Raw genomic sequence first — 16,641 nt, 5'->3', positions numbered from 1 at the left:
TATTGGGAAAGAAGGAAGAAAAAAGAAAAACAAAAGGAGAAAAACATAAGGAATTTAGAATTCTAAATCAACAAGGAAAACCAACGAAATTGTTGATTATTGTGATTCTTCTATTACTATATAATATATTAAATATAATATATTATAATTATATATATATATATATATATATATACAAATAGTATATATGAATATGGTTATACATATAAAAATATCATAAGCATATAACAAAATAAAAAAGATATTACATTGGAATTTCTTTAAATGAAAGTTGACATACATGGTTCATGTTAATAAATTTATTGATTGTTGTTCTCATTGCATTAGATATCTTTAGTGTCATATTTAATGGGAATGTGCTTCTTTTTATTCAATTGACTTTGTGTCGGACAAAAATAAATTATACCAACATAATAATAATAATATTTAACAAAATGTTTATAAAATAATGTAGCTGAACTGAACTGAAAATAAGTTGGGGAGAGCAGACCCTTAAAAGAACTTATATACTACCTCCGTTTCAAATTAATTATTACACTTTGACATTTTACACTATTCACAAATTGCACTTTGACCCTCGTTTGTGATTTATACGTGAATAAAAACATAGTCATGTGGGATCTTGTTAGATTCGTATTAATATGTATTTTATCAATATGTACTTTTTATAATTTTTACAAATACAAAACTAAAGATATATGTCCTCAAAGTTTTGCATTGGCATGCGTGAAAAGTGTAAGTGTAACAATTAATTTGAAACAGAGGTAGTACATATTGTAACTTCCTTATCAACGCACTATTCTTGTTGTAGTATTCCATGTTATAGTTGTACTTCATACAATTTACAAGTATTGTCACATGAATTCTATATGGGAAAGATTTTTGTATATAATCACTTATGATGTAAATTATCGTTTGCTGTTATGTGATCAGTCTTAGGGCCTGTTCTCCCCAGCTTATTTTCAGTTCTGTTCAATTCAGTTCAATTCAGATCAGTTCAGTTCAGACCAGTTCAGTTCAGTTCAGCTCTTGACAATACTTTTACTCTCATATATCACTATTCATTTCAGTTCAGTTTAGTTCAATTCAGTTCAGTTCAGATCAGTTCAGTTCAGTTCAGTTCAGATCAGTTCGGTTCAGACCAGTTCAGTTCAGCTCTTGACAATACTTTTACTCTCATATATCACTATTCATTTCAATTCAGTTTAGTTCAATTCAGTTCAGATCAGTTCAGTTCAGTTCAACTGTTTTATGCCGAAGAGAACAGGCCCTTAATCACCTAAGAATTTGTCGTTTTGTTATCACTCTTAATTGATTGCATTCGATTTGATTATAATATATGTGTTATGCAATGTTTTAAAAAAGTTACCAAATTCAAAGCTTACCATAAAAGCATATAGTTGATTGTAAGACAATCAACTTACATGCATAGCTTTAGTAGGCGACACATCATGATGTCTAACTAAGAGAGTGACATGTGACAGTGGAGTGAATTAATGCCTTGAAGAAAAGTGACAAATGGCGTTACATGAGAAACGAGAATGAATTATATGCGCTATAACTATTATGAATAAGTGATATAACTCTAATGAAAAATTGATGTAACTCCAAAAAAAAAAAAATTTTAGGAAAAAAATTTAAAAAAAAAAAATTTCTTTTTTTAGGCCACAAATTTTTTTTAGGGGTGTAGCTCTAATGAACAAGTGTTGTAACTCTAATCTAATCGTGTGGTTGAGATTCATTCTCATTTCTCATGTAAGGAACATTCTCATGTGATCTTACCCTTATATATATATTTATACGGTTTTTTGACCATATACCCCTGACAAAAAATTTTTTGCACCGTATGCCCTTTCAACTTTCCAAATTCACCATATACCCTTCTGTTTTCAAAAAATACATCAACTTGCCCTTTTGACTAACGGTGTTAAACTTCCGTTAGTCATTAACCCCTAATCTTCCCTTAAATCTTAATTAATTATACTAAACCTAACTAACCCTAAAAGCCCACTAGCCCCTACCCACCCCCAGCCCACCACCCACCACCCCCCTAACCCACCCTAACCCTAACCTATCCTAACCCTAACCAGCACCACCACCTTACCCCATCCCTCCCCAACGAATTTTTGTACCCCACCCTACTGGATTTTCGTACCCGACCCCACCGGATTTTCGCACATTCCCCCCTTTAACCATCACCCACCATGCAGCCCCGTCCCCTCCCCCCATCCCTTTCCACGCAGCTCCCCCTCCCCCCTTTCGCCATCCCCCACCACGCAGCACCCCCCCTCCCCCATCCCTTTCCTCGCAGCTCCCTCTCCCCTTCTCCCAATTTCAGCCGACAGCCACCGATTGCGCGAGTTTGGATGTTGCGAGTTTGCGGTGTTGTGGGAGTTTGTGGTCTTGCGCGAGTTTGCGGCGCTGCGGGTGGCAGAAAGGGGGAAGGGCAGTGCAGTGTTGGGATGGGGTGGGGGTTAGGGTTAGGGTTAGGGTTAGGGTATTAGAGTTAGGGTTAGATTTAGGTTAGTTAATTAGGGTTAGAGGGTGATTAGGGGTTAATGACTAACGAAGTTTAACACCGTTAGTCATTAAGGGAAACTTGATGTATTTCGAAAAGTGAGGGGTATATGGTGAATTTGGAAAGTTGAAAGAGTATACGGTGCAAAAAAAAATTTGTCAGGGGTATATGGTGAAAAAATCCAAAAAATATTCACTTTTATGATACATTTTTCTATTTCTTTTTAATCTACACACTTTATAATTTGTCATCATTTATATATACATTCTTCGACCATTGTTTGTAATTTATGTATGATGAAAAAATATGATCATGTGGAATCTTGTTAGATTTATTTCGAAAAACATTTTCAAATTTAAACTTTTTACCATATTTTACCTATTGATAATTACATATTTTAATGGTAAAAGTTCAGCATTAGAAGCGTGAAAGTCAATTTATGTAGAATAAAAACACAAGGATGGCACTGAAAATCTAAAATTGAATCTCATCTACCTCACCATTCATCGCACTTTTTCGCTCAGTTGCTCCAAACAAAAAAAAACACTTACACGAATTTGTGTCCAGAAAGGGGTAAAACCGTAAAAGAATTGCTTTCAGCAAGCCAAAATCTATTGGCCAACCCAAAAGTAGATTATATGAAATTTGGGTTTAGAAAATCAGGATTTAGCTTACTCCTATTATACGGTGAGCCCAAATTCTGAGGCCCACGAAATAATCCATTCTCCTCCAACCTTCCTCAGGTTTATGGAGGGTTTTAGGGAGGAGAGAGAAAGAGAAGGAAAAGCTCGAAGAATAAGCAACAATGGCGATTTACAGTCAGAAACGACTTATTCTCTCTCTTCGTCAACCATTTCAATCTTATCGCAAATTCATCTCCTCCATTTCTCGCTTATCCTCTCATTCTTCTTCTTCTCCTCTTCATTCCTTAAAACCTAATTTCCGATCATCTCCACTATCTTCTACCTCAAGATTTCTTACATCCTTTGGTTTTCCGCCATCGATACACAATCGGAGCTTCCGGAGTAACATCAATGGCGGTTCTCGAAGCTTCGCGACTCGATTATCGGATTCATCGTCGAGCAATAATCGACCGCCGAAGGAGACGATGATGCTTGAAGGTTGCGATTACGAGCATTGGCTTGTTGTTGTTGAACCTCCTGATCCTCAGCTCACTCGTGATGAAATTATTGATGGTTATATCAAAACCCTAGCTCATGTTATCGGAAGGTGATATGTTCTTCTTCTTTTTGTCTCCTATCTTGTTGAATTTTAGTTGAATTTCTGGAAAATTGTCTGAATTCAAACAAATTTGAGTTTATGTAGTGAAGAAGAAGCTAGAATGAAGATTTATTCTGTTTCTACACGCCATTACTTTGCTTTTAGTGCTTTAATGTCCGAGGAGCTCGGTTACAAGCTTAAAGGTATGTGAATCTATAGTTTTCGCTTTGATGATTCTTCAATTTTTGCTTTATATTTGTATAATTGTATGTAAGTATGCTAATCATTTTAGTTCATGATTATATATTCCACGATTTGCGTAGACCTTATGTTATACTTTGATTATGTTCAGCATCTAAATCTGTGTTTTTGTAGAGTTGGCTGAAATTGATCATTGGGATGTCTAGTAAAAGTTGTAACTCTTACAAAGATTATTGTATCAGTAAAATCATGTTAAATACTGAAAGTTTTTATTGTCTCGGTTAATTTCATGTTATGCTTGGGAGTATGATTATGAGCAGATTCATGATTATGTGTTTAAAGTGCAATGCAAAGGAAAAGATTGCGTTAATGTGTGGCTAGCTATTATTCAACACCCTTTTGATTCATTCACTTTTGCAACTTACTAAAGCACTCGGCAATGTGATTAGATTTTGTTTATGTTTGCATATCAGGTTATACTGGAGTGTTTTCTTATATACTTATGATCTATTGGTTATTCTTTGATACAGACTTGCCAAATGTTCGATGGGTTCTCCCAGATTCTTACATGGATGTTAAAAACAAAACCTATGCTGGTAAGACTGAATTTTGTGTTGAATGTTGTGTTTTATGTGGTATTATGGTAGTACTGATTGCACTCTCTTACTAGCTAGTTGTATCACTATCTTGTGGTCTTCAACCACAACATTTAAATTTATTCTTTCTTATTTTGTTTATCTTTTGTTATGCCTATTTTCTTCTTTGTTGCGGCCGTTTAACTTCTTGGCATGTATGACATTTTTTTCCCGTGAGAAGCAAACATGATCGAGCTGTCTGTGAAGACCTAGCCTAAGATAAAGTGATACACATAGAATTGATGGTGGAAATATGATGCAACAGTAAGTCTTCTATACACTGTCATAGGTAGTCATTTTCTGGGCTGTGTGATCCACTGATAGGTTAGGACTATCGTTTGGTTCCAGACCTTGTCGTAGTTTCGTTTGGATGGATTATGTTTATCATGCCATTTTGATACCTTATTCTCCTGTATACTTTTTGCTTGTGGTGGAAGAGGGGGGGGGGGGGGGAGGCTGTCTTGTTTTTTGCCATGTTAAATGAACTTGTGATTCGAAATAGTTTTGAAATAGCACAGAAGTATGACAGTAGTTGCGATCAACCCCCATTCTAAACATTTGAGATAACACAGATAGGAGTTAAAACATTCCAATTGCCATTCCGAAAGTAATTACTAATTAGTATTTTCGTTTTCATTTGGGCTTTCCTTGGAAATTCTCGTGTCCCCCATCAACTCTTCAGTCCGTTTCAACCTCATGGCGAGCCATCCCAGGCTCCTTCAATCCGTTTCAACCTCATGGCGAGCCATCCCAGGCTTGGAAAGCATATTAAGGTTTATTTTTTTACTTTAATGAGTTGATTGAAATTGAGCGAAGAATGTAAAGGCAGGCTAAGAGTCGTTTTACAGAAGGACTTCTTCCGCTTATTGATCTCATACGAACTACTCGCTTTTACCCTTAAAAGGATGTTACTTTCTTACTAGCTTATTCATAAACGTTCAGGCACCTTTCGAGGGCTCCCCAACTTCTTGGAAAGCGGTAGCAACACTGACTTTGTTTAAGACAAAAGAAGGGTAGCCTTTATTAAAGGATTATAAGGGAGGCGTAGCTTCGTCCTGCCTTATAACCGAGTGCCCAACAGGTGTTTCAGTTCCTCAGCATTCCTACGAGTGTAGAATTGACAATAAAAGCATACAAGAAAAAACATGCAATGTCGCATTTGAACGGCTACAGTTGGAAAAACACCATATGTTTCTTCGTAACTACATATTACATCCATATGGACCATATGCACACGCAAACAAACATGCAAGCACCCACATGCATAGTGAATTGACAAGACTTAGGCATGCAAAAAGAGTAAAAGGAGAACATCAGAGTCCCTGTAACAGAAAATACCATTTAAAAAATCTTCCCTACAAAAAAATCTGTCTCCTCTCCCTCCCAATTTTATGACATACAGGTGAACAAGAGTTAAAGCTTTACGATATCCTTGAACTAGTCAAGGACGTAATACGATCATGTATAAACGCACACAGACAAAAAAAAACCGACAGAAGCCTAATCAAATGACCCCAAAAAGAGGAATAACAAGAGATGGTTGCTCTAGTTATGTAGTTCTCCACACGTGTTGTTTCCTAATGAATCTGTTTCTTTCACCCCTTCTTTCTCATCTCTTTTGCTCCATTACAGGTGAGCCTTTCATCAATGGACAGCCAGTTCCATATGACCCAAAATATCATGAAATATGGGTTCGGAACCATGAAGAATCCCTGAGAAATATGAACAAGAATCGGACGAGGCAGAGGGATCCAAACTTGCGATCAAGATCACCTCCATCTTCACCAGCACGTGGCAATTCGAACCAGAATTGGTTATCTGTCCCTAGTCCTCAAAATCAGGATCTACAGACATCAATCAGGGAAAACCAGACTTCTCAGTGGCAGCAGGACTGGATTCCTCCTGCTGATTCTCCAAATGAGACTGTCCAGTCATCTAAAATTCAGATCCCTTCCAACATGCAGAATCAGGCTCCTCCTGTCTATTCTCAGAATCAGGCTCCTCCTGCATATTCCCAGAACCAGGCTCCTCCTGCATATTCCCAGAACCAGGCTCCTCCTGCATATTCCCAGAACCAGGCTCCTTTAGCATATTCTCAAGATCAGGCGGCTCTGGCATATTCCCAGAATCCGGCTCCTCCAACCTATTCCCGGAATCTGGCTCCTCCAAGTTATTTACAAAATCGACCTCCTCAACCTTCCCACAAGCAAAACAACTTGAAGCCTTGGGCCTCACCCCCTCCACCTCTTCCGCCATCTGAGCCTTCAGCTACAATGGATCCCAACCCTCAGAGCTGGGGAAGCCAGAGCCACAGCTGGGAGCCTCCAATGGGTTCCGGGACTGAAGCTCGATATTCATCTCATTTGCAGAACCAAACACCTCCACCTTCGTCCACATCGAACCCATATGATCCAGGAAGGACTGTTAACAGCCCGCACTGGGAGACTGCCACTAAATACCAAACTCAGCCTCCACAATCCCCAAACCCAAACGACAATTTTTCATACAACAATACGACACCTTCAGCTCCTGGAAGCAACGTGCCATATCGAGGCCATAATTGGGGGCCTGCCTCAGCACACCAGAATTGGTCCCAACTGCCACCAAATTCAAACAATTTTTCATACGATATTGTCCCACCTTCAAGTCCTGGCAGGGGCATGCCATCACAAATGCAGAACCCGAACTTCTATGGAGAAAGCATGCAACCTCAAGTTCAGCAAAATGAGTATACCTCCTGGGATATTCCACCTCATGCTCAGAGTGGTGGTTCCTCGAATGGTTACCCTTCACAGTCTCTGCAGCAGCAACAATATTTGGGTAGTCACAATACTTACAGAGATGTGCAAAGTTCAAAGTCGGTGATAACTCATCGAAGTGCACAAAATTTTCACAATGCGACTGTGGTACCTCCATCACCTGCAAGGGACATGCCCTCTCACATGTGGGATCGAGATTCCGCTAAACTAGACAAGCCAGCTGAAGTACAGCAGAATGGTTATTACAGTAGTTTTCCACATCATGGGCATAATGGCAGAGCTCATACCGGCTATCCACCACATACTTCTCAATATCAACAATATCAGAACTCCTCCAGAGACCTCCAAAGTTCGAATCCAACGGAATCGCCTCAGAGTTGGAATTACCAGAATATGACCCCTTCCATGCCGATTTCTCATGCAGTGCAGACTCATCAGTTCCAGGGTAAAGACATGCCCAGGCCAATGCAAAACAGTGAATTTGAACATAACGTTAGATCAAGTGCACAAAATTTTGATTACAATGGGGGGAGAATGCCTAATGATATGAGCATGGAGACCGAGCATATTAGAGATTACCAGGAACGCGACATTCCTGGTGATGATTATATGTATGCATCAAAATGATGGGAGATTTTGGTTACACTTTGATGAATGTCATGCAATAACACATGCATGTCATCTATTTACAATGTATAATATGAATATGCTTGTTTTGTATACATATGTAGTTTCATTGAGGCTTTACAGGTTTGTCGATGGATCTTCAGTGCCAAATGTAGATTTATGTTATTTGGTTCACCTCAAGGATAGGGACATAAGGTTGCCTTCAAGTTTATATACTCCCTCAGTACATGATTATTTATCGAACATATCCTCCTAGTTTTTCATAATTATATCCGAAATAGTGGAATAATGAAATTTCTAAAATTTTAGCACACGACCAACTAAAAACAATCCCAACCATCTAGTGTTGTCAATCTCGAATAACCGTTCTATGAACGGGTAAACGACTCTCATTCGATTTTTCAATTTTTGGTTCATTTAGTGTAGCCGAGTAGTGAATTGATCTTTTCTTGAGGTTGCGGGTTTGAAATTTCATACTAACATTATTTGTATTTTATTTAATGTTTGAAAATGATGTGGATAAAATGTTATTTGAATAGTAAAGGATGTCAAGGACGACATGTCAAGGACTACAATTACATACTCTTCCTTCCTACTTCGTTGTCTCATAGGTGATAATTTGGAGCTTGTCTCAAATTATGAGTGTGATATGCAAGTAGTAGCATATTACAGTGACATTTGGTGTTAGTTTGGAAATGAAACTAGTAATTTTAAAATTATGTGAAACTTTTATAGCGGTGATCTGAAAATTGAACTCTTTATTTTCCCAAAAATATCACAAATTTGTCATTGTAACAATAATAAGCACTATTCACATATCACAGTGATATTTATCCTACTTTCACTCTACTTTGAATTTTATTGTTATTGGAATACCAATATCCATTTTGGTACTACCGAAACACCAATAGTTTGTTGTATTTTTTTGAATAAGTCAACCTTAATTATGATATAGATAGGTTTTCATTCAAGTTTGATTTTATAGGTGGATCAGACAAAATTCGATTAGGTCTAACTAGTTCAGGTTGATTTACTTTTGAGTTTGGTTACAAATCAAGTCTAGTCGTTTTTACAACTGATTCGATATCATCACGACTTAAGTAAACTTCCTCAGTTTCATTTATGGTCCAAATTAACATTCACGATCGAGTCTGTTTTGCTATAGCTGGCAAATAGACTCGTTCACGAGCAGCCCGAAATACCCGACTTGAGGCCTGTTTCACACGTGAAAATAATGAGCCGAAATAGAATCGAATTTATAAAGTAAATTAGACTCAAATATGACCCAAATGCGAATCTACATCGACTCGGAAGTGAGCCGATTAGATTTGACTTGCTAATGATGACCTGATCCCGATTAGACCTAAAAATTTGTCATATTAGTTACTTTTTAAATAAATTTAAGGAAAAAATTGTCATGAAATATGTATACGATTTAGCCACTGTCACTTAATTATTTAACTTACTCTCATTAGTCTTATATGTGGTTTATTTATTTGTGAGATTGAAATTCCGATTTAACTCGATCCGATCGACCAACACGTCCCAACCCGAAATCTCATCCCGTAATAGAATGGAACCGACCCAAACACAAAGTTGAATCGATTATGACTCGATTTGTATGATCCGTTTGCCACCCATACGTTTTGCCATGTCCAAGTACAAGTCTATAAGATAACTCCATCACAGGAAAGAAAAAAAAAGTTTGGTTTAGACTTGACTACACATGACATAACCAAGTAAGCCCATCCATAGCCCAAAAACCAAATCCATCATACCCTAACCAACAAATATACGCCGCTAAGCCCTAATTCCCCACCTTATATATATATATACTCAACTCATCTCATCTCCACTCAAATCATCTTTCCAGGTTTACGACTCTAGGGTTTCTTTAACTCCTTCTTCATCCTATTTTTCTCCATGATTTCTTCAAAGTTTCAAAAAAAAAAAACAATCCCAATTATTTCATCATAGATAGATCTGATTATAATATATAGTTTCAATATTATTTGAAGCTTCATTTGTTGGTTTATGTGGATAATAAGTTCCCATTTGACCCGTTCCCTTGAAGCGATAACAATTTGTGTTGTTTTCTTTAATTTTCTTCTTCCCTTTTTTTTATAGTGAAGAAGTTTATTGAAAGCAGCTAAATTTCTAAATTAAATTCATAAAGTTTCGATCTTTTTTGTTGGGTAATTTTTTCTGGGTTGAAATTTTGCAAGAAAAAGTAACAGTGATGAGTCATTTACACAGACCTGTAATGATTTGCGGAAATGATCGCATCATTATGAACATCTAAGGGACTGAGTTCTTTTCTTGCCCTTTTCTTTAAATTCGTATTTTTAAAATTAAATTTCGTAAAATTCACAATTTTTTTGGTGAAAAAGATTTAATTTTGGGTTCACAATATAGTTAGGCAAAAAATGGTGCTGAATAATAAATTGGCATTGTTTTAAAATGTGGATCCGAAAGTAAATTGTTCCCCTCGCTATCCAGTGTAGAAATTTCTTTGCTACATTTGGACGTTGGGAAACTATAATTTTTCTATTAAATTATTTAATAAATAGATAAAATTTGAAATATTAATACTCTATTTGTATTTACTTTGACCATAGTTTGTAAAAAAGAATATAGTTATGTGGTATTTTGTTAGATTTGTCTTGTTTTTTTAAAGTGTATTTTTTTTTTAATTTTACAAACAAAATTAGAGGTATATGTTTTCGAACTTTTTCATTGACATGCAGAAAAAGTGCAAATGTAATATCTAATTCGATTAAGTATAAAATTAATTTGTTGCAATAATCAAATTTGATTTGCAAAAAAAAAAAATGGTGAAAGGGACTAAAGGAGTGTAGTTGAAGCCCAAATTCGAACCTGTATTATGGACATGGGCTTGTCCCAATTTTTGAGCATTCCATGGACATACTAATTGTGGGATTTCTGTACGTGAAAAAATATTGTAGGATAACAATTGAAGATGTTATGTGCATATATGATTAATTGAAAGTTGTTGCTGGACTCAGACGGATACTCGGATTATCGATGTAAAATTTAGTCGGAAAATGTTTTTCATCCAAGCAAACACGATTTTAATAGGTTATATATCAATTGGAAATTTGTTGGAAAAATGTTTTTCACCCAATCAAACACGATTCAATTAATGTTTTGAGGCTTCATTTGTTGGTTTATGTGGATATATTAATTCCCATTTGACCCGTTCCCTTGAAGCGAAATCAATTTGTGTTGTTTTCATTATTGTCTTCTTCGCTTTATTTTTATAAGCGATTAAGGATATGAAATAGCTACATCTTAAATTACAAACTTTTGTTTTCTCTAAACTTACATTGTTTTTTGAGAAGTTTTGTTGGCTTTAATTTGCATAAAGAAAGTAGCAGTGATGAGTCAATACAGACCTGTAATGATTTGCGGATATGATCGCAATTCATTAATGAACATCTAAGGGACTGAGCTCTTTTTCTGATTTCTTCAATTTAGCATTCAATTTTGTTTTTTCATAATTGTCAATATATAGTATTTTACAAACTTGTTTATTTCATTTAAACATATCGCAAATATGGTGCAAAAGGATGCATGAAGTACAAAAAATTTGTCAACTCTAACATTTACTTATAAACTAAATAAGCACATTCGTGCCCTTCTCATGATCTAGTACTATTAGCTTTAGCATATTTCGTTAGCTACCCAATGTGTAACATTATTTACTTCCCAATATTGTAACATTAGCTGCCCACATTCACTATTAGTTTTTTAAATGACGATAAACACAAATACACAAATCTTATTCATCATTTGGAATTTTGGATTACAATTTCTTTGCAGTGAAATCCTGCACTAGCTAAAGGTATGGATATTTGCTTGGATTCTTCTTTAGGACGGATGATGTTAAAAAAGGCGTCACATTACCTGCATAGTTCATGGGTGTGTTAATGTTTTATGGGCAGTCTGGTGCACAGGAAATGACCTAGTCTTCAAGGTATAACAACAAATGTAGAGGGAGTTCGACATCATGTGATTAAGGGATTACACCAACACGCAATGTACAACACAATTATTACCAAAGCCACTCCACAAAGACTTGAGACTAATCATCCACTAGGATCTTAGTAGCGAACAAGACATACAAGCCTCCCTTGAAACATGTATACAAAATTACAAATCCATGGTTCTTGGGATAAAGAACAAAATTCCAGTATACCAGATTTACAAAATAAAATCCAAGCTATGAAATCATTTGTTTTTCTAAGACCCGACTTTGATGGGCCATCAACTAGGGTTGTTCAATGTTAGTTATTAGATTCGATCTGTTCCGAAAATCTGGATATTCGAAAACTTTGGATTAGAGGAATTGCGATCTAAATTCTTTTCGAAATTTCTGAATTGTTAGATCAGATCACTGGGTTTTTACATTGAACCACCAGGTTTTCACATATGGACGTTGACTGTTTTGAAATTTATTGATTTGTATTAGAAATTTTGAATTTTTTTTCCAGATATATCTGATTTGAAAATTCGATTTTTTTACATATCCCAAATCATGAAATTGGAATCGGATATCCGAAATTTCGAATTTGCGCATTTTCGGATAGAATAACGCGAACACCCTACCATCAACCACATTGTTATAGGCTTTTCCTATATGCATTATCAAGACTGATACCTAACAGAGGAGATATTCTTGATGAAATTCTGTATGAAATGGATGTTGCAAGGACGAGCATGATTGGAGTTGTACCAAATTACAACATTTGCTGAATTAGATTTGATGATAAGATTGGAGCAATTTTTAGAGCTCGATGGATTGCAAAAATTTCAGCAGAATTAATCTCCATCATTGGAATGGGAGAAGAAAAAAGACACACAAAGTTGCCTTGAGAATCCCTTAGAGTTCCACCAATAAATGATTTGTAGAGAGTGGGATTTAGTGATGCGTCGACATTCCCCTTCAAATAATGCTCTGGAGTAGGTTCCCATTCAAGCAAAGAGACCCTTGAAGAAGACAAAGTCTAAATGATCTTTGGGTTACGAAGTATTTCAACTATAGGGTAATGGGCCAGTCAATCTGTTAACACACCAACCAAGCCGATCAACTGACATGCGATTTTGCTTGAAAATTCTACTATTTCGTTCGAGCCATATAGACCATGGGATGATGAAGAAGATAGCCAACTATTTTTTCTTTTAAAAAATAGTTGGAGTAAGGAGATAACATTGAAGTAAAGCATCATGAAGATGCTTATGAGTTGCCCACTTAATCCCCCAAATGTTGAACGACCATCCCCATATTTTCCATGAAAAGGAGCAGCGGAGTAAGAGGTGATTGGAAGATTTTGGGTGAACTCCACATAGTACACATTGAGACTGAGCAATTGGAATAATTCCAAGCCTAGTCAATTTTGAGCGAGTGCTTGATTTTTCAAGAATTGCGAACCATATTAACACCTTAATGTGATGAGGTACAATACTTCTCCAGATCCCATTGAGAGATTGCTCATGGCTTGTTGATAAAGACTTAGTATTGGTATATACAAGTTATTTGTTGTTTGTGTGACCAAGAAACCTATCATGTTCCCAATGTAGATTATTCTGCCTAGGATCCTATACCAAGTATGACAATTGTTATTTTGGCTGTATTCTTTGTCCTATGTACAACTCTCTTGTATAGGTCTATGTTTTCTCTTAATGCTTTGATAATTAAAAGATGTAATGCTTGTATATATAGCCGTGAGAACAAAATAGGGGAATAATGCTTTCCTGTTAATTTTCTCTCTCTTTCAGTACAAGAAACTAGAAGATGTTTTCCAAATTATAATCCAAGTTTGAGTCTTTGATTCTTTTCATGGTATCAGAGCAACATGAGTTAAGATCATAGGCTTAAGAAAGTTTCAAAGGCTCTAACTTTACTCATTGTTGGTGGAGGTAACCTCCGCGGGAAAATAAGGATAGGAAGGAGAAACATCTTCTTTGAATCCATGCAAGGATCCTCTATTCATTTCAGTGACTGAAAAATGGACCAAACTCTCTTGAATCTTAACTTTTGATGGAACAAATTTTACAAGTATAAGCAAGAGCATTAGAATTGCATTGGGAGCTAAGAATAAACTTGGTTTTCTCGAAGCAAAGCATCCTAAGCCTACTAAAAATGATGAAGACATACAGAAATGGGAGAGATGTGATTGCCACGATGAAACCTGATGTTACTTAAAGTTTTGTGAGTATGAAGTAAACAAGAGAACTTTAAGAGGAGATACCAAGCACACAATTGACAAAGTTACTTTTGTGCTTGTATATGTGGATGGCCTGCTCATCATAGGCAATGATGAGAGTGAAATTGAAGCAATGAAGTGTGCTCTTGATAAAGCTTTCGCCATAAAAGATCATGTTGAAATGAAGTACTTCCTTGGCATAGAGGTTGCCCGGAATGAGAGAGGGATAATGCTCAATCAGAGGAATTTTATTATTGATATTCTCAATATCACAGGAAATGATGGATGCAAACCTACCAAATGTCCTTTTTCCAATGGCATTAAACAATATCTTGACGAAGGAGAAGTCTTGGATGATGTTGAACTATATAGGAGCATCATAGGTAAGTTGCTCTACCTTAATCTGAGCACACCAGACATATCTTACTCAGTTCAACAGTTGAGTCAGTTCATGGCAAAACCTAGGAAACCGCATTTTCAAGCTGTCATTCATGTTATTAAGTACCTATCAGGTACTATTAATCAAGGATTGATCTACCCAACTAACTCTGATCTTAAACTTACATGTTTTTGTGACTCGGACTGGGGAAATTGTGCCTTCAGTGCTAGATCATTGACAGGCTATTGTGTTTTTCTTGGAAACTCACTCAAATCATGGAAGACAAAGAAGCATAAACTATTTCAAAGACTTTCACGGAAGCAGAATACAAGTATATGTCCCAAACAACCAATGAGTTGGTTTGGCTTGAAGGCTTGCTGACAGACCTCGGTGTATCTATACTACCCCTATTGATTTGTTATGTAATAATAACACTGCTATATACATTGCTCATAACCCCATATTCCATGAAAGGACCAAGCATCTCAAGATGGATTGTCACTATGTGAAAGAGCATTTATCTACTAGGTTTCTTAATGTGCTACATATGAGATCTTTTCTGCAACTTGCTGATATCATGACCAAGTGTCTCAGTGAACACCAACATAAACATCTCAGTTTCAAGTTAGGATTGTTTACCACATGTCTAACTTGAGGGGGGGGGGGGGTATTGAAATATACAAGTTATTTGTTGTTCGTGTGGCTAACATATTGCTATCATGTTCCCAGTGTAGATTATTTTGCCTAGGATCTTGTACCTAGTATGAAAGTTGTTATTTTGGTTGTATTCGTTTTATCCTATGTACATCTCTCTTGTATATGCCTAGCTAGGTTTTCTCTTAATGCTTGATATATATAGGATGTAATACTTGTAGCCGTGAGAACAAAAATAGGGAGTAATTCCTTCCTGCTGTAAAATTTCTTTCTTTCAATACAAGAAACTAGAAGATATTTTTCAGATTATAATCCAAGTTCGAGTCTTTGATTCTTTTCACCTGGCCATCTCAATCCTTAAGGATTTTACATAAAAGTACTAATTTTATGTGGAGTCTAAATTAAAGAGTCTTTTATAGAAGGATCAAATGACACTCATTGGAGAAGAAATAAAAGATTTTGGAGTTCAGATGAATCCTGAGGCCTTAAAGGTCTTCTCCATGAAAAAATACATTCCCTTCATTTCTTTATAATTCTTTATGATATTCCGATGTAAAAAAATCCTGCACATATGACTAAAACGTTATCAATCTCATTTGAGGTGTCATCTCTCTTTATTTTATTTTTTTGATATTTGTATCACTCCTAGCATATCGTCCTTGCATTGAGGACAATGGAAGTTTCGGTATTACATTGTAACTTATGATCAACATGTGTATTGATATATGATAATTTATGTTTGTTTGAGATTACGAGGAAAAAACACAATCCTATATAAAGAAAAACTATGTTATCCCTGTCAAAAATTTATAGCATCAAATTATATATATTTTATTTCCTCTAACGTTTATAATAGATTAAAATACTCCTTGGAAACTAAAAATATCAAAAAATTGTATTGTTCTCGGATAAAACTTTAGTGTTTGATAGAAACATACATCAATTCAGTTTAAATTAGAATTATAGCATATAATGACAGGGTTAATCCAAAATTGGTAAAAATGCATTACTAAAGGGTGTAAGCTTAGTAATCTTGATGAAAAAACATGTATACTTATGATAAGATTTGGTGTCTAAAAAGTGTCATAACGAACAATTAATTGAGAATATCGACCAAAAAGTGAAACTATTGAAAATTAATTAGTTAAAATTGCTATGATGACTCTACAACAATAGCAATTAGGAGCGAAATGAGATAGGAATTCACATCGAAATGGATCAAACGAGACAATAGCTCAAGTTAGAAAGTAAATTGTAAGAGTTCAATCATAAGTAAGGTCAAATAAGATTAAACTCAAACTCAACTTAGGACATGTTCTCTTCGGCATAAAACAGGTGAACTGAACTGAACTGAATTGAACTGAAATGAATAGTGATATGTGAGAGTAAAAGCACTGTTAAGAGCTGAATTGAACTGAAC

At 35.8% G+C, this 16,641-nt stretch overlaps 2 protein-coding genes and 3 non-coding genes across 5 annotated transcripts; all 5 read left to right on the top strand.

Moving 5' to 3' along the window:
* Positions 1–3,192: 3,192 nt before the first annotated feature.
* LOC104899931 (multiple organellar RNA editing factor 4, mitochondrial) lies at positions 3,193–8,081 on the top strand. The gene is made up of 4 exons (XM_010687222.3): positions 3,193–3,748; positions 3,845–3,942; positions 4,471–4,536; positions 6,208–8,081. Exons 1-4 carry the CDS (start codon positions 3,324–3,326, stop codon positions 7,959–7,961), a joined length of 2,343 nt encoding a protein of 780 aa, XP_010685524.2. The 5' UTR covers positions 3,193–3,323; the 3' UTR covers positions 7,962–8,081.
* Positions 8,082–10,190: 2,109 nt separating this feature from the next.
* On the top strand, positions 10,191–10,277 carry LOC125492158 (small nucleolar RNA SNORD25). Its single transcript, XR_007268602.1, has one exon. It is a non-coding gene; the product is annotated as a small nucleolar RNA SNORD25 (small nucleolar RNA).
* An 82-nt stretch (positions 10,278–10,359) lies between these two features.
* Positions 10,360–10,505, top strand: LOC125492167 (small nucleolar RNA snoR136). The gene has a single exon (XR_007268611.1). It is a non-coding gene; the product is annotated as a small nucleolar RNA snoR136 (small nucleolar RNA).
* An 846-nt stretch (positions 10,506–11,351) lies between these two features.
* Positions 11,352–11,438, top strand: LOC125492146 (small nucleolar RNA SNORD25). Its single transcript, XR_007268591.1, has one exon. It is a non-coding gene; the product is annotated as a small nucleolar RNA SNORD25 (small nucleolar RNA).
* Positions 11,439–14,321: 2,883 nt separating this feature from the next.
* On the top strand, positions 14,322–14,948 carry LOC125499438 (uncharacterized mitochondrial protein AtMg00810-like). The gene has a single exon (XM_048648256.1). It carries the CDS (start codon positions 14,322–14,324, stop codon positions 14,946–14,948), a length of 627 nt encoding a protein of 208 aa, XP_048504213.1.
* The last annotated feature ends 1,693 nt before the right edge of the window (positions 14,949–16,641 follow it).

This window comes from Beta vulgaris, chromosome 7, assembly GCF_026745355.1.
Source record: "Beta vulgaris subsp. vulgaris cultivar EL10 chromosome 7, EL10.2, whole genome shotgun sequence".
NCBI lineage: Eukaryota > Viridiplantae > Streptophyta > Magnoliopsida > Caryophyllales > Amaranthaceae > Beta > Beta vulgaris.
Note: the sequence above shows the minus strand (reverse complement) of the source record. Positions and strands in the feature narration are given on the sequence as shown.

Coding starts and splice junctions, on each gene's coding strand:
- LOC104899931 (XM_010687222.3), top strand. CDS start 3,324: ATGGCGATTTACAGTCAGAAACGACTTATTCTCTCTCTTCGTCAACCA. Junction 3,943..4,470: donor GCTCGGTTACAAGCTTAAAG/GTATGTGAATCT, acceptor TCTTTGATACAG/ACTTGCCAAATGTTCGATGG. Junction 4,537..6,207: donor TAAAAACAAAACCTATGCTG/GTAAGACTGAAT, acceptor GCTCCATTACAG/GTGAGCCTTTCATCAATGGA.
- LOC125499438 (XM_048648256.1), top strand. CDS start 14,322: ATGAAGTGTGCTCTTGATAAAGCTTTCGCCATAAAAGATCATGTTGAA.